General features: G+C 34.3%; 2 protein-coding genes, 1 long non-coding RNA gene and 2 pseudogenes across 4 annotated transcripts; 4 read left to right on the top strand and 1 right to left on the bottom strand.

Moving 5' to 3' along the window:
- The first annotated feature begins 76 nt into the window (after window positions 1-76).
- On the top strand, window positions 77-7,062 carry LOC120213337 (structural maintenance of chromosomes protein 6A-like). The gene is made up of 4 exons (XM_039211517.1): window positions 77-152; window positions 899-973; window positions 6,430-6,532; window positions 6,963-7,062. The coding sequence occupies exons 1-4, from the start codon at window positions 145-147 to the stop codon at window positions 7,047-7,049; spliced, it is 273 nt and encodes a 90-aa protein (XP_039067448.1). The 5' UTR covers window positions 77-144; the 3' UTR covers window positions 7,050-7,062.
- Window positions 7,063-8,423: 1,361 nt separating this feature from the next.
- LOC120213340 lies at window positions 8,424-12,707 on the top strand. 2 transcript variants are annotated; one of them, XR_005524788.1, is made up of 4 exons: window positions 8,424-8,533; window positions 8,626-11,472; window positions 12,347-12,449; window positions 12,569-12,707. It is a non-coding gene; the product is annotated as an uncharacterized LOC120213340 (long non-coding RNA). The 2 variants fall into 2 exon arrangements; XR_005524789.1 differs by having other exon boundaries at window positions 12,347-12,454.
- A 4,546-nt stretch (window positions 12,708-17,253) lies between these two features.
- LOC120213338 lies at window positions 17,254-20,877 on the top strand (annotated as a pseudogene).
- Window positions 20,878-21,712: 835 nt separating this feature from the next.
- On the top strand, window positions 21,713-22,506 carry LOC120213335. Its single transcript, XM_039211515.1, has one exon. The coding sequence runs from the start codon at window positions 21,820-21,822 to the stop codon at window positions 22,357-22,359; it is 540 nt and encodes a 179-aa protein (XP_039067446.1). The 5' UTR covers window positions 21,713-21,819; the 3' UTR covers window positions 22,360-22,506.
- A 1,196-nt stretch (window positions 22,507-23,702) lies between these two features.
- LOC120213334 lies at window positions 23,703-25,359 on the bottom strand (annotated as a pseudogene).
- Between the last annotated feature and the right edge of the window lie 980 nt (window positions 25,360-26,339).

Raw genomic sequence — 26,339 nt, 5'->3', positions numbered from 1 at the left:
GTTATTCACTTTTTCATTTCCTTGCTCATTAGTTATTCTAGATCTCTTTGAACCTTAAAATATTTTTACGTTTCAATTTGATGGATGTGGAAAATACTTTATCAGAACATCTCTCAGCGGAAATGGATGCAATGAAGAAGATTAATGAAGACGTATGAAGTTTAGAGATTATTAAAATTTATATGAATTTGAATCTGTAAAACATAACCTTCTATGGTGTCTTTAGGTGGTAAACATTTAGAAGATAAATGGTCATGGAAAATGAAAGGGCCTGGTTCTTTTCTCAAGTTATTATTACTTCAAAAATACTCTTATATATGATTACTTCTGAGTTCTGACTGTAGTGATATTTTTTTTAAACAAAAATCTTATTTACTTGTTCATTTCTGTGATGAAGATTTAGTTTAGATGGTAATGGTTTTAGGGGATAAGTGATAATGGAAAATTGAAAGGTACAATATTATAACATGGCAAATATACCAAATATTCTCAGGATAAATTATTGGTTCAAACTCTATATTCGAGCACTTATAACTGCTGTTAATTCCTTTTAAATCCTTTTTTATGTGTTCAACTTGTGTGAAGAGGAGATAGTTTAGATGTTAAGAGGTTTTAGAGGATAAGTGATCATGGAAATTCAAAGGTCCAACATTATAACAGTCCAAGATTATGCGGGACATTCTCAGGTTAAATTATTGACATTTTTTTTAAAGTTTTTTTTAAAAAAAAATCAAACAAATTTTTTTGCATGTGCAATTTGTATGGATATAGTTTTGACATATGTAAATTGACTTTGTTGCTGTTTTTCTTTGCAGAGTTCTTGTAATTTCAGGATTTATTTCTCTTAGAATTTTGTCCTGAAGATCTTCACATCTCTTATACATTTTCCCTTTTATAGATTAAGTACCATGAAACAGAGCAGCATGAGATTGATCATCAAATTCGTGAGCTTCGTCTACATCAAGCCATCGGGGTTTGGGCAACTCTTTTTATTTATTTATCGTTTTACATGAAAGAAACGAGGATGATGTGTTTTTATTCCCCCAAACATTTTAAGGATGATGTGCTTTTTTATTCCCCCAAACATTTTAAGGTCATGTGCTTTTTTATTACCCTAAACATTTTAAGGTAGGCTCGAGGGTGTAATAATTACCGATGGCAAGAATTCCCTTCATCTTCACTAAGCATATTTTTTAATCATTCTCTTTGTTGTTTGTATCTCTCTTTGGGTTCATATATGCCAGTATGTCCTATGATCAATGCTTCACTTGTGTTATGCAGAAAAGGTGCTTGGATGTGGAGTGCGATTTCATGGTTAAGAGAATGAAACTGGAGGATATGCAGAAGTCACATGCTGTTGATGCTAGTGTGTTGCCTGAGTCAACTAGTAATGAACCTAAAGAAATTTCAGTTTGTTCCATGGCTGACTTGGCTTACAAACCTTGCTTTTATACTTATATTTGAGTAAGTTAAAATTATTTTCTAATGGTATCTTCTATCATTGAATCGACTTTAGGATGCTAAAATGTTGATCAAGATGAAGGAGGCGTTGCAAGAAACACTTAAAGAGAGGTTTAATGTAGCAGAAGAAAAAGGCAGAACTTTTAAGTTATCATTCGAAGATTTTAGGGGTATTATTTTCGTAAACTAACAGAGATAGAGAAAGAGAGAAATAATACAGAAGCAGTCTACTTTGTGCTCAGATATTGAAGTTTCTGTTTCAAATAGGGTCCAGTAAAATGTTATGAAAGAAAAGGTTCTTCCTCAAATTAAGGAGGCAGAGGCATAATATGTGGAACTAGAAAAGAATCGTAAGGTTGATATTTATGCCTTTCTAGATATACTAACCAATTGTAGCCCATGTTATACTTATGCAACTATCGTGTGAAACTTGAATTCAGAAACTGAAGTTTTTGTTTCAGAATAGGATCCAATACGAAAATATTATCAAAGGAAAGGTTCTTCCTCAAATTAAGGAGGCACGTGCAGAATGTGGAACTAGAAAAGAATAATAAGATTGATATTTTTGCCTTTCTAGATATACTATATAATTGTAGCCCATGTTATATTTTGCAACATTGCAGGAGAGCTACATAAAGGCTTCTTCCTGAGAGTGAAATTGACGGTTAGAAGACTTGGATGGAAGTACAAAAATCAAAAGACTTGGATGGAAGTACAAAAATCAGAGACTTATGCATGAAGGAAATCGGTATGGGGTGGTTAATTTTCGATGTTTCACTTTGAAAATATCCCAATATCTTAACTACTGATTTTCTGCAGATATTCAGAGAATCGATTGATGATCTTAGGATGTTGTATCTGGAGAAAGAGCATAGAATAGGAAATTGCATATTTAAAAAGCATTTCGAGAAAGATTAGATGTCAGTTCAATTGTTGTTCAATTTGCCCTGAATTGGACATCTGGTCTCTATTATACAATGAGGTGGCTAACCTTGTTCCAACTGTATTTTGAGAAAGAACCGTGAAAGAGATTAAGGTCAAGAAAGACCTTAATAGAGTTCTATTTTGTAATCTCAACTGTGTTTTGGAATTCTGGATTGTGATGTGAACCTTTTTCTGACTGTTTTGTAGGTTATATGGCATTTGATAGTTGTTTCAGTATAATGTCATTTGTCCTAATTGTGAATTCTGAAAGAAATGATTTGTGCATTACCTCAAGGCTTTTTTAAGGTTGCTAGAAGTTTCTTAGCTTTTTTCTTCTGCTTTGGTTGTTATATTGCAGGCTTACTAAAATGCTCTTGATTTGCGTAGGAAAAAATTTCAACGTAATTCAGCGCTTCTAAGACAGGAGTTGACTTGACAATATGTATCAACAATTATTAATTTTCTTTCGTTGTGATTATTTATTTTATTATTTCTTGTTGGGTACAATTAGATTTAATGGCCATTTGGGGAAGAAAGGTGTCAGCAGACACATTAATGTTAATTGTGACGAAAAGACCCTTTCAGTAGAGGTAAGCTATCTAAATTCTACGTGTTCTTTTAGGCGTACTTACAATTCGTTACTTGTACATTTCGCCTGGTCACTATGCCCTTTTAAAGTCCTAAGCTGTGTCTACTCAGCATTTTACAACGGGTTTGCTGATTCCATTTGGTTTAACAGGTAAAAATGCCTCAAGATGCATCAAGCAACACTGTTCGTGATACAAGGGGTCTTTCAGGTTTTCAATGTCATCACTACATAACATTATCTACCTGTGGCGTCATGACTATTGTTTAATCCAAATAAATGTTTTATCTTTTTGGGAATTTTTTACTCCCAAATCATCTATAAGTTAAAGAGGTTAGAAGAGTCGGACATTTTCATAACTGATTAATGTTGAACTCCAGTACTATGACATTTTCATAATTGATTAATGTTGAACTCCAGTACTATTATAATGATTTGTTAACTAGGAGGGGAGCGCTTCTTCTCAACATTATGCTTTGCGCTGGCTCTTCATGATATGAATGAAGCCCCATTTCGAGCTATGGATGAGTTTGACGTGTTCATGGTGAATTTTTTTTCCTTTTTGGGTTGGGGACTTTTGTAGTCATTAGCATCACATCCCTTTGGATTAAGGTAAATGCTATTGTCTGTCAAGAAGCAATAACTCGTGGATTGAGCATTTATATTATTTGTAATATTTTCCTCCAGGATGCAGTTAGCCGAAAAATCAGCCTGAACAATTTAGTTGACTTTGCATATTCTATTGGTGGTTAGACTAACATTTTCTGCCCCAGTTATGATAATGAATGCTTATTGTTTTCTTTTATCTTTTCCCCTGTTGTTAGCTAGTAAAAGTTAGCTCTCATTCATTGACCATGGAAATTTTTATTATTTGAAGGAGAAATTGGAGAAGTTGGACGAAAGCTTTTCAAAGAAGAAAGTTCAAGTTGCTTCTTTGGTGGAAAAAACATTTGAAGTTGGAAGAAGGAAAGATGAATTGCTGGATGCTTTTTGCTTGGTACATTAATTGTTCCCCATCTTTGTTCTTTCAAAAGACAGGTTGAATCACAAGTCTTATGTTGTGTATCAACCCTTTGGTGATTACTTGATATCCTTAACATTGTTGCTAGGTTTATTATCAGTTTCTTTTTCTTTTTTTAACTGAGGGAAAATATAGTACAACTGTTTATTTCGATTGGTTTAGTCACGGTTAAATACGAATAAAAGCTGAATTTTGAGTTTTCGTAACAAACTCTTTCCTCGTTATTTTTGTGTGCTCATTGGTCTATCATCATATCCTATTATTCATATGTAAGCTTTTATGCGTATGCTGTGTAATCATTGGTCTGACCATATTATTTATAATTTTATGTTCAAGTTTTGGTTTGTTTGATTGTTTTTAATTTCTGAATTTTCATCTCTTGTTCATTATAGGCAAGAAATGAAAAGCTCAAGTCCATGATATTCAGGAGAATCAAATTAGAAATACACAGGTCTTTCATGGTTTTTTCTTCAACGTGACTTGTTAGTATTTTCTTTTTGACTACTGATGAGGTACCATTCATTTTGAAATAACATATATGTTAAAGTATGCTTATTATTACATAATATTCATGTATTGTGTGCACGTTTTAATACATTTTAATTTAATATTCTGTGAAGAATATTTGTATTATGAGTTCAATTAGAAATATGGCTATTTTTATACATGTAAGAACATAGAAAAATAAGATCTTGTTTACATCTTTAAAAGAGTACACCCTAGTAGGGCTTAGTCATGCAATATAGAAATACAGAAGCCATTTTCCTCCACCTGATACGATGTTTTTGAAAATTTATCTCTCTTTCATGTTAACCTTTTCAATTGGTAGCAATATAAAAAGTTTTGTTATTAATGCTTTCCAAACTTATGTTCTTATATTCAACAATTGTAAGTATGAAAGATGTTTTGTTTTAGAAACTTTGCCTTTTGATGTACTAATACATAGAACTGTTAAACTGGGGCCGTCCTTAGTGTATTGTAGACTAACCTTCTCCATCCAACTGAAAATAGCTCTACTATGTTGCTTATGTTTTTTGGATCCTTATTTTGTTTATTATTCCTTTTCTAGTTGTTAGATGATTAGTTTGATATGTTAATATAAAGTGGCTGATGAATGTTTTGTTTAATTTTGGTATACTTCGGAGGAAGGTAGGATTCATGTTTTTTCTTTTGTTGCTTCTTCAAGCTGAGGAATCAGAAATAGAGGAACAGATAAAAATACTTGAACATGCTGTTGATAGTGTCAAAACAATGCTCTCTAGGTTATTCACTTTTTCATTTCCTTGCTCATTATGCCCCTGTTACCGCTTAGTTATTCTAGATCTCTTTGACCCTTAAAATATTCTTACTAGTTTGATGGATGGGGAAAATACTTTATCAGAACATCTCTCAGCAGAAATGGATGCAATGAAGAAGATTAATGAAGATATATGGGTAAGTTTAGAAATTATTAAAATTTATATGAACTTGGATTTGCTTTTCCATTTTGACTCTTTGGTATTGAATTATGATTTTATAATATAACCCTAGATATCTGCAAAACATAACCTTCTATGGTGTCTTTAGGTGGTAAACATTTAGAAGATAAACGGTCATGGAAAATGAAAGGGTTTGGTTCCTTTCTCAAGTTAAGTTACTATTACTTCAAAAATACTCTTATATCTGATTACTTCTGAGTTCTGACTGCAATGGTTTTTTTAAAAAAAAAAAATCTTTTTTTACTTGTTCATTTTCTGTGGTGAGGATTTAGTTTAGGTGGTGAAGGTTTTCGGGGATAAGTGATAATGGAAAATTGAAAGGTACATCATTATAACATGCCAAGTATACCAAACATTCTCAAGATAAATTATTGGTTCAAACTCTATATCCGAGCACTTATGACTGCTGTTAATTTTCCTTTTAAATCCTTTTTTACGTGTTCAATTTTTGTGAAAAAAAGTTAGTTTAGATGTTAAGAGGTTTTAGAGGATAAGTGATCATGGAAATAAAAGGTCTAACATTATGACATTCCAAGATTATGTGGGACATTCTCAGTTTAAATGTTTTTTTAAAAAAAACCAAACAATTTTTTTTACATGTGCAATCTATATGGATAGTAGTTTTGACATATTAATTTAACTTTGTTGCTGTTTTTCTTTGCAGGGTAAGTTCTTGCAATTTCAGGATTTATTTCTCTTAGCTTATAGAAATAATTTCGTCTTGAAGATCTTTACATCACTGATCCATTTTCCCTTTTATAGATTAACTACCATGAAAAAAACCAGCGTGAGATTGATAATCAAATTTGCGAGCTTCGTCTACATCAAGCCAACAGGGTCTGGGCAACTCTTGTTATTTATTTAATTGTTTTACATGAAAGAAATGAGGATGATGTGCTTTTTTATTCCCCAAAACATTTTAAGGTCACCTTTGAACTTGATTTTCTTTTCTTGGACAGGTTACAACTTTTGATGGGGATGGAGTGCCGTCTTCGACGTGAAATTGAGAGGCATCACCGTGCATTTACCGTGCCACCTATTGGTCCAATTGGTGCTCATGTGGTGAATGATGGAAAATTGCTATAGAAAACTTTGAGCACACTTCTTATGCCTAGGAACTAAACAACTAAATGTTTATTTGTGAATTTAAGATCGACTTGTTCATTTGGTGTTGGTTACAGAATGCTGAATTCTTTTCAGATTTTCCTTTCACTAGATCTCTCTGTTAATGGTATAGGCAATTTAGGTACTTTTATAGTGAGAGAACATTTGCTCGCAGGAGTTGTATTGAAGCTTCTTTTTTTCCTTGGAAAAATCACTTAAAAGTTGTTTTTAGTCTGAACATAGATCTCTTTTGATTCTAGAGGCTCTATCCTATGAAAGTTTCTCCATTTTTAGTTTTTTTTATAGGTACAACCATAGGTATCACTGTTTCCATATTAAGTAATTCTTGACGACTTTCTGAATTAGTTTTGTGGTTATTGTGCTGCAGACATTAGTCAATGGTGATACATGGGCTCCTGCTGTTGAACAAGCTATTGGGAAGTTGCTAAATGCATTCATTGGGAAAAATTCTTAGGATGCTAGCGCTCTTGGAAAATGTTCAAGGAAGGCAAGATATAATTACTTTCCAATTGTTATACATAGCTCTTAGAAAATGTTCAAAGAAGGCAAGATATAATTACTTTCCAATTGTTATACATAGGTTTTCGAGACCAAGGTGAAAGGATGAGAACTCTTATTTTCTTAAAAATCCTCTTTTCATAGTCCTGATGTTTAAGTACAGTTTCCATGATATTTGGTTCTTGTTTCTTTGTAGGTTGATTATACCAGATCATTCACTCCCAGAGATAACCACCCAACTGCTCAATCTCTTTTACATTCTGATAATCCTAGTGTTTTCAATGTTTTAGTTGATGTGGTAATTTTTTTCCTTCTGTTTAAAGTTCTTTTTCAAGCTTAATACTAGTCTGAAAAGTGTGCTTCCTTGCACATAATGCCAATCTTTAAAAGTAAAATTGTGCCATTGTCACTGACTCTTTGTGCCTTAATTCCTTGCATAGGCTCATGGTTGTAATAATTATCGATGGCAAGAATTCCCTTCTTCTTCTCTAAGCATATCTTTTAATCATTCTCTTTGTTGTTTGTATCCCTTATTGGGTTCATATATGCCAGTATGCCCTATGATCAATGCTTCACTTGTGTTATGCGGAAAAGGCGCTAGAAAATGAAACTGGAGGATGTGCAGAAGTCACATGCTGTTGATGCTAGTGTGTTGCCTGAGTCAACTACTAATGAACTTCTTCAAGAATTTTCAGTTTGTTCCATGACTGACTTTGGCTTACAAACCTTGCTTTTATACTTATATTCCAATAAGTTATAATCCTTTTCTAATTGTATCTACATCATTGAATCGTCTTTAGGATGCTAAAATGTTGATCAAGAAGAAGGAGACGTTGCTAGAAACGCTTAAAGAGAGCTTTAATGCAGCAGAAGAAAAAACCAAAACTCTTGATTTATCATTCGAAGATTTTGGGGGTGTTACTGTATTTAATGTTTAGTTCAAATTTTGATGTGGCTTTACTTGGATTCAATTTTCACCCTATGTTTATCATAGAATCAACAAAGGAGGAGGTTGATGCTTTTCAGAAACCATAGGAGGAACTAACAGAGATAGAGAAAGACAGAAACAATGAAGCGGCCTACTTTCTGCTCCATTAACTTTTTATTCATTTACTTCTGCAACTATCGTGTGGAAACTTGAATTTAGAAATTGAAGTTTCTGTTTCAGAATAGGTCCACTACGAAAATGTTATGAAAGAAAAGGTTCTTCCTCAAATCAATGAGGTAGAGGCAGAATAAAAAGAATCGTATGGTTGATATTTATGCCTTTCTAGATATACTAACCAATTGTAGCCCATGTTTTATTTTGCAACATTGCAGGAGAGCTAAAGAAAGGCTTGTCATTTGTCTTGAGAGTGAAATTGACGCTTAGAAGACTTGGATGGAAGTACAACAGAGAAACTAGATGCCAAATCAGAGACTTATGCATGAGGGAAATTGGTATGGGGTGGTTAATTTTTTATGTTTCACTTTGAAAATACCCTAATATATGTTTGCAGTTGGATTCCATGTTATCTTTTGATTTTCTGCAGATATTCAGAATCAATTGATGATTTTAGGATGCTGTATCTGGAGAAAAAGCATAGAATTTTAAGGAAAATGCATATTTATAAAGCCTTTCGGGAAAGATTAGATCAATTTTCTCTAAACCAGCCAGTTTTTTTTCACATAACCATGATGAAACCTCCATTTCTTCTTTCTCTGATGACTTTTTTCTGGGGATCATCTTTGTTAGTGTTATCTGCTTCTTCACTGCCTCTCCCTTTGATTTCTCTTTTGTTGTTGAAATCTTCCCTCGAAGACCATATTTTCAGTTTCAGAGACCGGGACCCTACTCCTGCATTTTCCAAGCCTGGTTTTGAACACCCTTTTTGGTGTTCATGGTCTGGTGTCAAGGGCAATCCTAAAACAGCTCAAGTCACGTCTCTGGATCTCTCACATTTATTCCACAGAAAATTAGATATTTGAGGAGTTTGGTGAACTTGAATTTGAGTGGGATTGATTGTCCTCTCCAATGAGCCATTTTTGAACTCCAGCAATTTAGAACTCTTGATATTAGCCGTAACTATTTCAATTCAACGTTCCGCTTTGGGTTTCCAAGCTTAGGTTCTTGAGAATCTTCAATGGATATAGCAACGATTTTGAGGGTCCATTATCGATAGAGTTCTTGTGGTTACGTTTCTTGGAGCAGCTCAATCTCGAGGGAAGTTACTTTGAAGATGAAATAGCAGCTATTTCTGGAAGGTTTACCAGGTTGATGTTGCTTGACCTGGCTGGAAATGTACTGGAAGGCACTTTACCGTGTCAACTCGGATTCTTGACTCAGCTTGAACGGATAGAGATTGGCTACAATGCTTTAAAGGCACCATACTAGTAGTGTTTGCATTGTTATCGAATCTCAAGTACTTGGACGTTTCAAATTATACTCTTTCAGGTCTACTCCCGAAAGAACTCGGTAATTTAACTAAGCTGGAAGCTTTGTACTTTTTCAAGAATCACGGGTGAAATCTGGGTGAATTACACGAACTTTAAAGCTTTTCAGGGTTCTTGATTTATCCGACAATCATCCCAGTAGTGCAATTCTAGAAGGAATCAGTGAGTTACCAAAATCTCAACACTTACCTGGAACAACAATCTTAGCGACTTTCTCCCACAAAAATTGGGTTCAAATGACTTGCTATCACTTGATGCCTTGTCGAATTCTCTCACAGGTCCAATACCTCCAAATCTTTGCTATGGGAAAAAGCTATTCAGACTCATAGTGTTTAATAACATGTTCAAGAATGAGCTACCTGGAAGCTTTGTAATCCAAAACAACCTGGAAGCTTTGTAATCCAAAACAATCTTCTCAACGGTACCATATCTTACTATTTCGGACTGTTGAAAACCTGACGTTTGTGGAAGCGAGTAAGAACGACTTTACTGGCGAGATTTAGAAAGAATTGCTATGGGAACAAGCTATTCAGACTCGTACTGTTTAATAACATGTTCAAGAATGAGCTACCTGGAAGCTTTGTAAACTGCACTTCACTTTCAAGATTCCGAATCCAAAACAATCTTGTCAACGGTACCATATCTTACTGTTTCGGACCGTTGAAAAACTTGACGTTTGTGGAGGTGAGTAAGAACGACTTTACTGGCGAGATTTAGAAGGATGTTAGCTATACACCGATGTTACAGTTCCTTAACACCTTCGAGAACTCTTTTATGCAGCATTGTCGAGCAACATTTGGGGTGCACCAAGTTTGCAGATATTCTCAGCTAGTCAGCTAAGCTAACTGGGGAAATCCCTGATTTCATTGGTTGTAAAAACGTCTACAAAATCGAGCTCCAATGTAGTTCTCTAAACGAAAGCATCCCCTGGTACATTGATCATTGTGAAAAGCTTGTCTTCGAATTTAAGCAGAAATTTGTTTACTGGAATAATTCCATGGAAATATCTACGCTTCCTTCAATAACTGTTGTTGATCTTTTGCATAATTTGCTCACTGGAACTATCCCTTCAAACTTCGAAAACTGTAGCACTGAAAAATTTCGACGTATCCTTTAACTTGCTAACTGGCCCAATCTCATCGCCTGGTCTGATATTTCCTAACTTACACCCTTCATTGTTTTGCGGTAACAACGACCTTTACGGCAGAAATTTAGAGAGACCGTGCCCAGTTGAGGCGATGGCCATAGGTGACATGGAAGTTAGTAACTAGCTGCAGCAGCCATAGAAAATGACTGGAGTTATCATTTGTATTATGGCAGCTGTTTTTGGGATTGGCTTGTTTGTTCTCGTAGTTGGTACCCGATGTTTCCATGTGAATTACAGTTGCAGGTTCAGTGAACGATCGTGAGATCAGACCATGTAAATTGATCGCCTTCTAGCGTTTGAATTTCACTGCTGATGATGTACAAAGCGGAGATGCCACGCGGCGAGATCATGGAGGTGAAGAAGTTGTGTGGTAAGAATTAATAGACGTCTAACACGAAAAGGTGTGTTGGCAGAGGTTGACGTACTGGCGAACGTCAGGCACCGTAACATAGTTGGCTTGTTAGGTTGTTGCAGCAACAGGGAGTGCACGATGCTGCTCCATGAATACATGCCCAACGGCAACTTGGACAACTTATTGCATGAAAAGAACAAAGGGGAGAACTTGGTGGCCGATTGGGTGACAAGGTACAAAATTACCCTTGTCGTTGCACAAGGCAGTTGTCATCTTCACCATGACTGTGATCCGGTGATCGTCCACTGCGGTCTCAAGCCAAGTAATATTTTATTGGACAGTGAGATGGAGGCCAGATGGGCAGATTTTAGAGTTGCCAAGTTGATCCAGAGTGATGACTGATGAGTCTTTCATTGTCGGTTGGCTCCTATGGCTACATTGTTCCAGGTTCGTTCTTTAACTCTGTTCATTTTAGTCTAGGACTATTGATTATTGTTGTCCTACGCTTTATATTTGGTGCATGTTAATTAATAATCGAGATCCCATATATGAAATTTGTTTGTTATTTTTGTTGACTTCTTTTATGCTTGAATATCCAGTAAAAACATGGAATAAAGTCGATTTGTTTAGCCTAAAATGTATTAAAAAAAAGAATTATACCAACAATGAGTTTATTTAACAGGATTAGATATTAAATTCTTTTAATTTTTAATGTTATAAATAAAATAAACTAAATTAAAATTATCACTTGATAATAAATTTATATTGTATAAAAAGAATAAAAATTTATCATTAACCTCTTAATGATTTGACAACTTAACGTGGTTTAGCGATCTCATTAGTTAGAATAGCTAGAATTAAACTTGACATTGACACACGTCATATTGTTGAGTGGGGTTAGGACACCTATTACTCTTATTCCTCTTTTGGGTCCAAAAGAAAAGGATTCACTTCTCTTTGTTGATATCTTCTCATGGCTTGCTCTCTTTGCTATTCACTGTACACCTGCTTTTACAATTTCAAGAATAGAAAAACGCAGGTGTTTATAGACTTGTTTTGGGAATTGTTAGCTTTCCACATAACACTGTGAACTTAAACTAATGGACTTTACGGCATCGCATGGTATCGTGAACTTGTTGCATTGGATGGCCTATTATTGTGCGTGACTACTATGTGCTTTTTGTTCTTTACTTTTCTTAGCATTACTTGTTTGACTTTTAGCATTTGTTTGGATTTTTGTGGCTTATGATGATCATGTTTGTTCTCCGAGAAAAACATTAACTTTATATATTTTAAAAAAAAATATGCTTATACTCTCCAGGTCGATGAAAATAGTCTATAGCTTCGGGGCAGTGTTGATGGAGATTTTAAGTGAAAAGATCGGTGGATTCGGAATTCGGCGATGGAACAACATTGTGGATTGGGTAAGGTGTAAAATCAAGAGCAAAAATAAGATTACCGACATTTTAAGTAAATATGTCTCATGTTTATCGGTAAGGGGAAAAATGGTGTAAATGCTTAGAATTGCGTTGTTTTGCACCAGTTCGAACCCGACGGATTGGCCATCGATGAAGAATAATTTGATGATGCTGCAAGAAGCCTGGTCCAAGAGGAAACTACTAGAGAGCGTAGTTAATGGCGTTGGCACTGCTGATGGAATTGACTATTCTTTAGCACAAAAGGTTTATAGTGAAATGTTAATATTGAATTTCTTTCTCTTTCCTTTCCTTTTTTTTATTTTATTTTATTTTTAAAATGGTGGGAAGGAATTGGTACATAAAAGTGATTTTTCTTTTTATTTAATAGAATTTTCAAGGGTTCTTGTTCTAATTTCTCAGGTTATATTTGAATTAGTGAAAAAATATATCTGAAGTGTGTTAATGATGTTTATCAAAGACCCATAACAGGAGTTCAAAAGTCAAGTTTTTGAAGAATAATGTGAAATGATCTACTTTCAGAAAAATAGTATTAATAAAGCTTAATTTAAAGATAATGATGAGTTTACTTTGAAACTTTTATGATATGTCGAAATAAATTTTATCTCACTTTTATGATATGTTGAAATAAATTTTATCTCTGTATTTCTCAAGTGGTTGATTAAATGGAAAAAATAAATAAATTCTATATTGGAGAAAATTTGGGAGAGAATGAAAGGATGGGTGAGCTACTCAATTTCTTCGCTTTAATCCTCCTGTATAACAAGAAATTAAGAGAAAATAATTATAATTTTTATAATATAATTATTTTTTTAGTTTTAATTCAAAAAATATCTTTTATGATTAATTGGATTTAATTTTTTCCTGTTTAGATCTATATTTTATCTAATAAATTTAATTATATTCACAAATTAAGTCATAAAAATATTAGGTTCGGGTTACATCAGTTTGAGTTATTTTCAGGTTGATTTGACATCGATTTGAGTTGAAATTAACCCGACTCGAACCTGAATTGAATATGATGTTAAATCAACTTGAAAATGACCCGAACTAATTTGATCTGGACCTGACCAGATACGAGTTAAACTATTAAATTGATCTGACTCGACCTATATCTTATTTGACATAACTTGACAGAATCCGACTGAAGCCTGAACGATTATCTGATTTCACATCGTATATTTATGTATGTTTCGAGAAACATCAATTTCCAAATTAGGGTTACTTGGAAGGACTACTACTAAATACATAAAAGAGGCTGTACCCTGTCTAACCACCATTTTCACAATTTTGAAACCCTTTGGTTATTTAGGTTATATGTGATCGTCAAAGAAAAGCTCAATTGAGATTGGTTGGATGTAGGGACCTTAGCTTTTATATGTGCCAACCAAATACTCTAATTTTGATTTCAATATCCGATCCAATAGTATTAAAAATATGTATTATTGGTAGATAAACATATGATCAGTTAGTAGAGTATTTGAACTTTTCGTTGATAAAAATATATATATTATTATATTATATATATATATATACACTCTACAAACATATCACATGGATATACAACATTAAAATATAATATTATAATATTAATATGTCATACTATACAATATATAATAATAAAAACTATATAAAGAAATGCAAACAATACACTAGCCGTTGGAAATTTCAAAATTGGTCACCTTTTAACCTAAGCATCATCTACTTTTACATTTCATATCGTTACACAATTCCTAGGTTTCATGCAAAAATAAGAAGAAAAAAAAGGTGACAAAGGACCTGATTGTTCTTTTTTGAATAAAGAGGGCTCTATTTTCAAACAACAGAAAAAGGTCAAAATAGCAGATAAGAGAATATTCATGCCAAACGACTATATTAACGGTAGTTACATTTGAAATCTACTTTGTCCATAACATATATTTTTATTTAAATAATAATAATTCGAGTTAGACCGATTTGAATTATAAAAAAAGCTTATACAAATTATAAAAAAATATAATTTTTTCAATTTAACCTACCATTCGATTTATTTAACATTTTATCCTTTTCAGTGGTTAGCATTGAAATTGGCCTAATTTGGATTTTATGACTAAATTGTAAAGAAAGAAAGAAAGCGAGTCCCATTGATGATTACAAGGGATGCATTAAACAAATAATTAAACCATCTTTAAAGGTCACAACTCAACTATAACCTAATGCCAACTATTTACACTAATTTTCCTTTTAAAATCTAGTTATTTCTAGTTTAATGTATGAGTTTCAAAGAAATTAATAATTTTTCCGCTCTAAAATATATCAATTCTTAATTATTTTTGAAAATATTATTAAGTAGAACTATTTACATATTTGGGTTAATTCTAAAAAATCACTCGACTATGACTCAAATTCTAAATTGATCCATAAAATTCAAAATATATTAATTGAGCCTTCAAAATTCCAATATCGTATCAATCATATTAGTATTCTAGCAAAAAAATTAGCTTAAACGTCAAATGGTAGCTCAAATCTGAAGAGAAACATATTTAAAATGTATGGATCAAATTGTATATAGTGTACCTATTGCAAGGACCAGTGACTAAGTTGGAAATCTATTTTGGGGACAAAATTGAATTGAAGAGGTTTTTATATGGAATAAAGTGCAATTTTACCAATGCTAATTTTCATTTTTTGGTGGGTCAAGGCCTCTACTTAACATTCTTAAATTTTATTGACATTATTTTTTTATTGTCATATTAAATTCAAGCTATTTATATAATAGACGTACACACATTTAAAATTTGTCATCATGTTTTAAGTATATATCACGTAGTTTCAGAAACTATCATTTAATGACTAAATTAACTTAAACGTATAATTAATATAAGTGTTAACTATATGGTTGATCACTTACGTTTGTGTTTTCTCCACTTTTCCTCACTGATTTCAAAAAAATATAATATATGATCACTTTCGTTTTTATTTAATTAAGATGTGGTGACCATAAGTTAACAGCGTGATAAATTAAGTGACGTGACAGTTAAATATTTTGGTATAATCACATATTTGGTTATTGTTATTTACATATTCTCTCAATTTAAATTGAATTACGCCACTTGTCACAATTCGGTTTGAGGACTTACATTATTTTAATTTAATATTTATTTTTCACCAATCAAAGGATGACATGTGTCACACTCTGATTGAAAGAAAAAAAAAAGCAAAGTAAGTTGGGGACAAAGGATTTAAACTTGAGTCACTTAGAAAACCAATCACGTACCCAACCATTAAGCCAAGACCAATACTTGGTCTAAAATAAACATGTTTGGTACATGTCACCATCTTATTGGTGAAAAATAAATATATTAAATTTATTTTAGTTTACTAAAAGTAAGATTAAATTGAGAGAATATATAAATAATATAGATCAAATATGTGATTATACCAAAATATCATGTCACCTAATCTGTTATGTTAAAGAGAGTTAATCCGTTGTGACCACATCTTAATTAAATTAAAATGAAAGTGATCATATCTTAATTAAATAAAAAATGAAAGTGATCATATATTATGTTGTTTGAAAGAAGTGAGAAGAAGTAGACAAAACACAAACATAATTGATCAACCATGTAATTAACTCTTAATATAATATTGATATTTAAAAAAATTAAAATATTTCAAAATTTATAGACTAATTTTAAATCTAAATGATAGATTCGCGAGGTGAGAGAAATTAATCCTACATAATTTTGTAGTCATTACTAGAATTGAAAAGGGTAAAATTGTAACTTCACTTGGATCGAGGCTACAAATGTGTATCGGGATCGAATTTGATGGTTCCAACTTAATTCGACCTTATAAGATTGAGTTTATTTTGAAAAATTAAATTTGGGTTAGGTCCTTTCTTTTTAAACATAATGTTAATTTAGATTAAATTCAAGTTTAATATAAAAATCTTCGACTTGATCTAAATAAATAATATAATTATCTTTTATACATCTTTATTTAATTGAATTAATAATTTTTTTTATATATATTTTAATCCGATGTTAATTTTATCTAATAAAAATATAATTACATATAGTAGAATCAGATATAGTTTTCACTTAAAAATTAAGTTGGATGTAACATTTCTAAGGGTCGACAAACCCCGGACTGAGATGTATCAAGTGCGACAGTTTTAATATAAGGTTAAGGAAAGACGTTACTGAAAATATTATTATTTTTTCAATATTTTCGATAAAGTGCTACTTAAAACATTATTTTTCTATAAAAAATGTTAATATTGTGAGCTATCTAAAACATTATTTTTTTACAAATTTTTAAATAACAAAATTAATATTTTTGATAAAAAATAATATTTTTAAATAACATTTTATCAAAAATATTAAAAAATAACATTTTCGATATTATTTTTACTTAATCGTATATTAATATACTGTAATAAAGTAGAACTACATGGGCCCAACCCCGCCGACAAATGCCCATACTTGATTGAGACTAGGTCTTAAAAGTCCATTTCGATGACGAAATACCAGCGTAATGTGACCCAGACCGACTTTCTTCTTCTGAATTATTCTGGACGACGTCTTCTCTAATCACAAAACTGAAAGCGAAAGCTTCTGTTTTTCAATTTTTTTTCTTCAAAGAGAGACGTTACCCCATGGCACGTGACCATCTCTTCATCTCTCTGACAGTTCAAAAATCAAATCTTTTTAACTCTCCCTAGCCTCTCTCCTCTAAGCAAATGTATTCTCTATGTACATCAAAGACTTTGCCTTTCAATTCCATTTTGTTTCTGTGTATGTTCTTTTTCATTGTTAAGAGACAAAGGGAAGTCACTTAAGTCAGCACCCTTTTTAAAAAATGGAGCCGTTGTTGAAGAAAAAAGATGATTGGTGTGAATCAGTGAGTGCAGCTGAGTTGAGTAGCTGCAATCGTGATGAGTCTAAAGAGAGTAATACTAGTAGTAATTCAAGTGGATCGAGTTCTGGGAATTTAGTTCGTAAGATTAGAGGGTCTGGGTCACCTCCTCTTATAGGTTGGCCTATCAGGAGAGCAATTTCTGCTACTCCTTCAGTGTCAAAGGACGTTTCTAATGGAAATGGAGATGAGAAAGTATGTAATGAAGATGATAAGTTCAGAAAAATGGGTTCAAAGATTAATGGTTAGTGATGTTGCTTTTTTGAGTTCAAAATGTTGATTTCTGGTTTTATAGACCAAAGTTTGAACCTTTTTTAATTCTTTTTGTGGAATTTTTAGAGATTGATATGATGAAGGAAAGGTTTGCAAAGTTGTTGCTTGGTGAAGATATGTCAGGATCAGGAAAAGGGGTTTGCACAGCTTTGGCTATTTCAAATGCCATTACTAATCTGTGGTAAACTCTCTCTCTCTCTCTCTCTCTCTCTCTCTTTATGAATTTATGGATTTCTAAGGGGTTTTTTTTGTTACAATTTAATTAATTTTGTTTCTTTGTGAACTTTTGAAATTTTAAAATTACTATATATAGCTACAATTTTTGGGCAATTATGGAGATTAGAGCCTATTTCTGAAGAGAAGAAATCCATGTGGAGAAGAGAGATGGAATGGCTTGTTTGTGTTAGTGACCACATTGTTGAGTTCATACCTTCTTGGCAAAATTTCCCAGATGGAAGCAAGCTTGAGGTGATTTTGAAAGTTACTTTCTCAATTTGTACAATTCTGTTTGTTTGCTGAGAAAGCATGGGAAAAACAAAACATCTTTCAATCTTTTGAAGCTTTCATTGTCGTAGTTGAGTGGTGAATTCAGCTGCTTTTGTGCTTTTAAATATGAAACTCAACAATAACAGACCAATTTGGAGTTTCTTTGTATTTTAACCTGTTTGTTCTTTGATTTTGCATAGGTGATGACTTGCAGGCCTAGATCAGATATTTTCATTAATCTCGCGGCCCTTCGAAAACTCGACGAAATGCTTCTGGTAAGAACTAACATTGGTTGTTTTTCGATTCGTGGTTGTCGTAATTTTGGGGGAGAAAGTTCATGTTTCTAACTATTATAAGCTGGTGCAGGATATACTAGATAGTTTCACCAGCACTGAGTTATGGTATGTTGATCAAGGGATTGCAGCTCCGGAGGCCGAGGTTCGGCCTCTTTTTGGCAAACAATTCAACGCCAGGAGGAGAAGTGGTGGCTACCTGTGCCCCGTGTGCCTGCTGGTGGTCTTAGTGATAATTCAAGAACGCAACTGAATCACACCCGGGAGTGCACGAGTCAAATATTGAAAGCTGCTATGGCTATCAACGGCATTACTCTATCGGAAATGGAAGTTCCGGACTCGTACTTGGACACTCTTCCGAAGGTCGGGAATTTCTGTTATGTCTTATGTTCACGAATTGCATTTAGGTAGTTGGGCAATGCTGAAAGGTTCTTATTTTGCTTGAAATTTTGTTGCAGAATGGAAGAGCTTGTCTAGGAGACCTAATTTATAGATATATTAATTCAGATCAGTTCTCAACTGTGCGTCTGCTTGATTTCCTTGATCTATCCTCAGAACATGTTGCCCTTGAGATTGCAAACCGTGTCAAAGCCGCAATATATGTGTGGCGTCGAAGATCTCATTCGAAGCCCTCAATATATCCGAACCGATCCACTACAAAATCATCATGGGAAATGGTGAAGGACCTTATGGTTGATGGAGACAAGAGAGAGTTTCTAGAAGAAAGAGCTGAAAGTCTCTTGCTTTGCTTGAAGCAACAATTCCCGACTATGACTCAAACTACCTTAGATACCAGCAAAATCCAGTGCAACAAGGTTCCAAATTTCGAATCCAAAAGCTACTTCAGTTTTATCCCTTCGAATGTTATTCAATTATACCTTATTCTTTTCGAACTTGCAGGATGTCGGAAAGTCCATTCTTGAAAGCTATTCAAGAGTTCTCGAAAGCCTTGCATACAACATTGTTGCACGTATTGACGATTTGTTATATGTAGACGACTTAACGAAGCATTCAGATAAGTTGTCGCCGGTTCCTACTGTTAGTGTAAGTGCACACAAAAAGGTATCCATCCCGTATTCGGTGCCCGTCTTAAACACTCCCTACAAAACATCTATCACCTCCACACCGAGCATTTCACCTGCACCACTGATCAGCCCTGCAAGGGGAGAAAGAACTCCTTTCCTCAAGGAGAACAACAGCAACAATGTCAACGCCAATGCCAACGATAACATCATTCTCAAGCCGCATCGCCGAGGCTTCGGAGTGAAGAGGGTCTTGACTAATTATCTCGGAGTTGATTCGAAACCAAAGATATGTGGTAACCCCACCACGGATAGTTCATCAATCCTGAAGAACTCTACTAACAGTACAAAGAACTCGGGGAATCAAAAGAGTCATCAAGTTGTATCAAAACAATCATCGGCATACAAGAATGGGACGAAAATGCGACAGAATCCTCCTATCCTTTACGAGAAGACAAACAAATAGATTGGTTAATGGACAGTAAACTCCTGGTGGTTGTCTTGACTAATTATCTCGGAGTTGATTCGAAACCAAAGATATGTGGTAACCCCACCACGGATAGTTCATCAATCCTGAAGAACTCTACTAACAGTACAAAGAACTCGGGGAATCAAAAGAGTCATCAAGTTGTATCAAAACAATCATCGGCATACAAGAATGGGACGAAAATGCGACAGAATCCTCCTATTCTTTACGAGAAGACAAACAAATAGATTAGTTAATGGACAGTAAACTCCTGGTGGTTGTAAAGTAGTGATGTGTCCTCCATTCTTTTGTTTGTCCTCCCATTCTTGTATGTTAATAGCAGCAGCTGTTATTTCTGAACTCTACTAACAGTACAAAGAACTCGGGGAATCAAAAGAGTCATCAAGTTGTATCAAAACAATCATAGGCATACAAGAATGGGACGAAAATGCGACAGAATCCTCCTATACTTTACGAGAAGACAAACAAATAGATTAGTTAATGGACAGTAAACTCCTGGTGGTTGTCTTGACTAATTATCTCGGAGTTGATTCGAAACCAAAGATATGTGGTAACCCCACCACGGATAGTTCATCAATCCTGAAGAACTCTACTAACAGTACAAAGAACTCGGGGAATCAAAAGAGTCATCAAGTTGTATCAAAACAATCATCGGCATACAAGAATGGGACGAAAATGCGACAGAATCCTCCTATTCTTTACGAGAAGACAAACAAATAGATTAGTTAATGGACAGTAAACTCCTGGTGGTTGTAAAGTAGTGATGTGTCCTCCATTCTTTTGGTTGTCCTCCCATTCTTGTATGTTAATAGCAGCAACTGTTATTTCTGAACTCTACTAACAGTACAAAGAACTCGGGGAATCAAAAGAGTCATCAAGTTGTATCAAAACAATCATAGGCATACAAGAATGGGACGAAAATGCGACAGAATCCTCCTCGATATACTGTCACTTAAAGCTATTTTTTACGAGAAGACAAACAAATAGATTAGTTAATGGACGGTAAACTCCTGGTGGTTGTAAAGTAGTGATGTGTCCTCCATTCTTTTGGTTGTCCTCCCATTCTTGTATGTTAATAGCAGCAGCTGTTATTTCTGAACAAAACAGCCAACGTTTTTTCATAGGGTGCTAATCAATGTAGTTTGTACCGATGATTATACCGTTTGTGTTGTGGTACTGGTATTGTTTCGAATCGATACGTATACGATACAGACTAATTGAGTGGTGTTAATGAAGAATTGTAATTGAATCACGAGATGTTTTGTTCACCTTCTCTCTTCAACCTTGTGGTGCCTATTCAGTAGGTTTAATGATCAAATAACATTCTAATAAGAACTTAATGTTTTCAAATCAGTTCGAATAAGGGACTAACGTTTTCAATTATACTTGAACAAAAAATGGAAAAGAAATTATTGCTGAAAACGTTAAACCCTTATTTAATAATATTAAAAAGCTTTTGCACAAATCAAATGACTTTATTAATAAATGATTATTTTTATCTCTTGAGATTTTAGATTTAAACACCGTGTAATATATTATATTATATTCACCTCAGAAAACATTACGTCTTTATTTGAGCATATTTATATGATTTTAATTAAATAAATGAACCTTTAACATCGAAGTTGTTATAGTATAGAGGTGAGTATTATTGCCTATGACCCGAGTTCGATCTACTGCAACGGTGCTTTTTTTTTTTTTTTTTTCCTTTTGAATTTTTGAAAGAAACAGAAGAAATTTGTCTTCGTTACGCAACTTATTATTTTCTTCATATTTTCCGGGAAAAAAATTGAAAATGAAAACGCCATAAAAGTTTCACAGCTACGGCCATATCACAAGGATACAGATCTACACTTTTCTAATCTTCTTCTTTGAAAACTCTTCGCCGTTCCAATCAAATGACGACCAGCATCCACGTCACCGCTTTAGACAGCGTCGTCAACGTGAACTCCCTCTTCACACTCGCCGTCTTCATCGGCTTAGCCTGGAATCCCTACGATTCCAGCAACACTCTCGTAGACCCAGGCACGAAATGTTTCCCCAACTCGAAAATCGCCGAGGATTTGATTAAATTCCACGTCTACTCCTTCAGCTCTTTCCTCTTCTCTAGCCTCGTAGCTTTGGCCCTCAAACAAGCAATCAAGCTCTCCAAATCCCATTCCCTCAACATCCACATCAATTTCCGTGGGTCCGAGATTCTTGAGCGCGTCGATGTTAACAAGACGTTGCTTCGGGTCGGTATGGTGGTTTCGGGTGCTGGGTCGGTTGCCGGTTGTTTGTTTCTGATGTTGGCTCTGATTAATGTGGTTCAGATCAAGGTCGGAACTTTGGCTTGTGGGAGTGGGCATGCTTTTGCGGCGGTTGTTCCTCTTGTTATTTTGGTTCCTCTTGCTCTTTTGATCTATGTTTGTGTGGGACTTTATGCTTTTACTCGTTAAATTGGGTGAATTAGGTGTTGTTGTATGATCTAGGAACAAAACTTTGAGAATGTTGCTTTAATTTTCCTAATTTGCAATGTTTTTTTAGTATGTTTTGTTGTATAATTGAATTCCAAGACTATAAAGATAAAAACTTTGTTGATGTTTATCTTCTGGTTTCTTTTTCTTGTATGATGAAGTTGTTAACAAAGTGTAGCTTGATCCTGTATTGCCACTCTGGCTTTTGATTAGTGTAGATGTTAATTAGGGTAGATAAGCTCTATGTTTCTGAACAGTGAGTCGTGTTTGGTGAATTGCTGGGGTCTGTATTTGATTTGATACATGAACTGGGAAATGAGTTCGTAATTCAAGGAGTTAAAGATTATTGAGGGCATTGAACTCTCAGTTTTTATTAATCAAGTTGCAGATGGTAAAGTGCCTGAATTTCTATCGATGACTCGAGTTTCTAGCTGAATGCCCACAGAAACTAGTTTAAGAGTTTTAGATTACTGACTTAGGCTTGCTCTGCATGATTCTAGTTTGCATTGGATGATTAACCTCTGGATCGGTTTTATATGGTTGTTAGGGAAAGAGATTCCATGGAAACTTGGTGGACTTGATAACTTGATAGTCAGGCAACTCGAAATCGATGTCCTGGAATAGTAGGTACATCAGCTATTTTGTCTAGTTCCATGTCTATTGTTTTTGGTGGAGTTTGAATTTATTTGGCTATTTTGTTAGCTATTTATATCAGCATACATTGTCGAGAAATGCCTTTGTTTGTGTTCAAGTTGACAAGTATCCCTGTATTGCATTGGAGAAATGCAAAACACCAGTGAAGTACATCTACGTTCTTGTGTTTCTTGTGATTATGACCATTGCATGATTCAACAAAGTCGATGCACATTATGGTTCATGTGGGAAACATGATACCAACAAGGAGGCTGAGAAGCTTGGTCCTTGTACATATGCAGTGCAACATTGGAGAACCCTGGTTTCCCACCGTCGTTGCACTGTAATGGAGAAAAAGGTCAAGAATCCAGCCTGCCTTTGCACTGTTTTGTTTTCTCGTGCTTCATACGATGCTGGATTCAGGCCAGAAATTGCAGTGACCATTCCAAAACGCTGCAGCATTTATGGTCGCCCTGTTGGTTAACAAGTGCAGAGGTATGATTCACCCTGTTGGTTCTTGTGTTAGTTTCAAAATTCTCACGAAGCTATTGTTTATTCTTTTGAACTTTTCACACTGGTTTAAGTTTGAAAACTCCCCATTGCGTAGTAGTTTCTTTGAACAATACTAAATAACTAATTATCTTTGCAAGTCGTGTAATTCTTATTTCTTTGAACAACTATGTTACTCGAATTTGAATGCGCATGTCGGAACTTGCTTGCCACATATGTAAAGTTCTGTTCTTCCTTATGAAACTATCATTTTTGGCAGAGTTTTCGAGCTCATCCCTCTAATGTCTTCTATTAGATGGTCCAAATTACTATAGGAAGACCCACCAGCATTAACAGATTCATTGATAAGCTTAGCCATTTCAGCTGCCGATTTCACAAACTTCTCCTTTCGATCCACCATCACATCGTTCACCATCTCCTCCACCATCTTCCGATTGCAAACATCCTTCATATCCAACCCAATTTCCCACACCTCACTCACAACCCTACTATTCAATTGTTGATCAGCAAAGTACGGCGAACAAATCATTGGCACCCCGGCGATGATGCTCTCCAAAGTTGAGTTCCACCCGCTATGTGTTAAGAACCCGCCGACTGCAGCATGGTTCAATACTGCCTCCTGTGGTGCCCAATCGACAATATAGCCTTGATTCTTAGTCTTGTCGAAAAGCTCCTTTACAACATCCTCCCCTTCACCATCTTTTCCAATCACAGAATTCGGCCTTACAACGAACAAGAACTTGGATTTACTGTTAACGAGTCCATACCAGATCTCTATAAGTTCTTCTCTTTTCATGCTCATAATGCTACCAAAACTTACGTAGACAACAGATCGATTCTGTTGCTTATCAAGCCAAGAAATGCAGCTTCTATCTTCTTCCCAAAGGGTATTTGAAAAGTGATCGTGTGATTCTCCATGTTTTGCGTTGAGTCTGTTGTTTAACTGAGCATTGATGGGCCCGATGGCGTAGACATTAGGGCATTTGGTGCGTATCTGGGATAGTATAGCCCCGTCGAGCTCCTCGGCAGTGTTTAGTATCAAGGCATCAGCTTGAGGGCTCTTTCGTGTATGTTTGACGACGAGTTTCATATATGTATCTTCCATGTCAGTTGCTCGGCACAAACTAGGAAGATCTCGACATCGAAGATAAGTTTCCATGCCTGGTACCGTTGTTATGTACCGGTCCATGTCTTCACTTCCTTTAACAATTGCCATTGAAAACCTAATTAGTTTAGACCAGAAACTAAAATGATCCGGACTCGGACTTAATATGACTCGAACTTAAAATGATTCGAACAAGTACTAAAATGTTCACCTTTGATAGGAAGTTCCCCAGCGGATCATATCAGGGATAAAATAATAAGCCCAGAAACTACAAGGACTGCTGGTTCGGAAATAAACGATGGGGATTCCAAGCTCCCTTGCAACATCAAGAGCAAAGCCGAGAAATCCGTCTACGATCATGTAATCCACCGGAGTGCTCATGTTCACCAGCATATCTCTCAAACTCTGCTTGATTTTCATTTCTGTGGCCTCTTCATACATCTTCAGGAACCAAGTCCCTGACCTGGTATGATCAAGAGGGAGACCATCGGTTATGGTCCTGAGCTCGAACCCCGGATATCTGACAAAGTGGGCAGCCATGTTGGTGAACTTGAGGAGGCTTTCATGGTTGTGGTGGGAGTTGAGAAAGGTGATTCTGAAGCCGGTGAGAGCTAGCAGTTCAGCAAGCTTAATCATGGGGTTCATATGGCCTTGTGATGGTACGGGAAAGAAGAGAACATGTGGAGATCGATCCTTATCCATCTAATTACAGGATTTCGTTAAGTGCTCAAACATCAACGTTTTGGCATCTATATAATGGTCAACCGTTTCAACCATTGTGAATAAATAGGATTCTAACTAAACCGGGGTTAAAAATAATCTGACCGGGTTTAACTAATGTTTTGGGCTGTCTAATTAACTTTTCTTGATATATTAGGTCAATTGGGGTGAATATTTGATCGAGTCTAGTAAAAAAATTTGGATTTAATGAATTTGATGAGTCATATTTTATGATTCAAATTTTATTTAATCTTTTAAGTCAAGTTGTTCAAGTTTTTATTTAATTTTAATCATAACTTTTTATAATATTATGATACATTCTAGTTTCAATTTAATCAACTTTCTCTAATAATATATATATATATATATATATTAAGATTTGTAATGTTATTTAATAAATTAAATAACAACTAAAATTATAAAAATATATTTATAATATTATTTTAAATAAGATATTTTTGAAGATAAATTATTTATTGGAGTATAAAAGAGTCAAAGGAATTGAAAGGATCAAATTGAATAAAATATGATCAAATTGCAAAAATATATAATCTTTTATTAATAATAGGAATTGAAGTTACATAGAGATTCATGTTAGTGGAACATGTGATTTAAATTTGGTCCAAAATAGACTTAAAACGAAAGAGTAATTTAACAAATAAGAAAATCACACAAAACTGAAGGGTTAAATTGACAAAAATAGAAAATTGATTTTCAAGAAAAGAATTGAAACTACATAGGCATTTACAATGGTTTAGAAGGGTGTAGTTCAAATTTGGTCAAAATATATATTTAAAATGAAAGATAAATTAAAGAAAAGGAAATCAAATACTAAATATCAAAATAGTCAAATTTTATTTTTCGAATTTTCAAACTGGTAAATTCAAAACCGAAATAAAAATTTTAGTTGACTAAAAAAATTCCAACACAAAAACTTGTTTACACCGATATACTATAAATCAATACTAGCAATAATTGGAAAAATTATGAGGTA

This window comes from Hibiscus syriacus, unplaced genomic scaffold (assembly GCF_006381635.1).
Source record: "Hibiscus syriacus cultivar Baekdansim isolate YM2019G1 unplaced genomic scaffold, ASM638163v2 tig00110020_pilon, whole genome shotgun sequence".
In the NCBI taxonomy this organism is placed as follows: domain Eukaryota; kingdom Viridiplantae; phylum Streptophyta; class Magnoliopsida; order Malvales; family Malvaceae; genus Hibiscus; species Hibiscus syriacus.
Note: the sequence above shows the minus strand (reverse complement) of the source record. Positions and strands in the feature narration are given on the sequence as shown.

Bases quoted from the DNA above. Each gene is read 5' to 3' on its own strand.
- LOC120213337 (XM_039211517.1), top strand. The intron at 974-6,429 runs GTTTGGGCAACT...TTTCTTGGACAG, and splicing joins GTCTACATCAAGCCATCGGG to GTTACAACTTTTGATGGGGA. The intron at 6,533-6,962 runs GTGAATGATGGA...ATTGTGCTGCAG, and splicing joins GTCCAATTGGTGCTCATGTG to ACATTAGTCAATGGTGATAC.
- LOC120213335 (XM_039211515.1), top strand. From the start codon at position 21,820: ATGACGACCAGCATCCACGTCACCGCTTTAGACAGCGTCGTCAACGTG.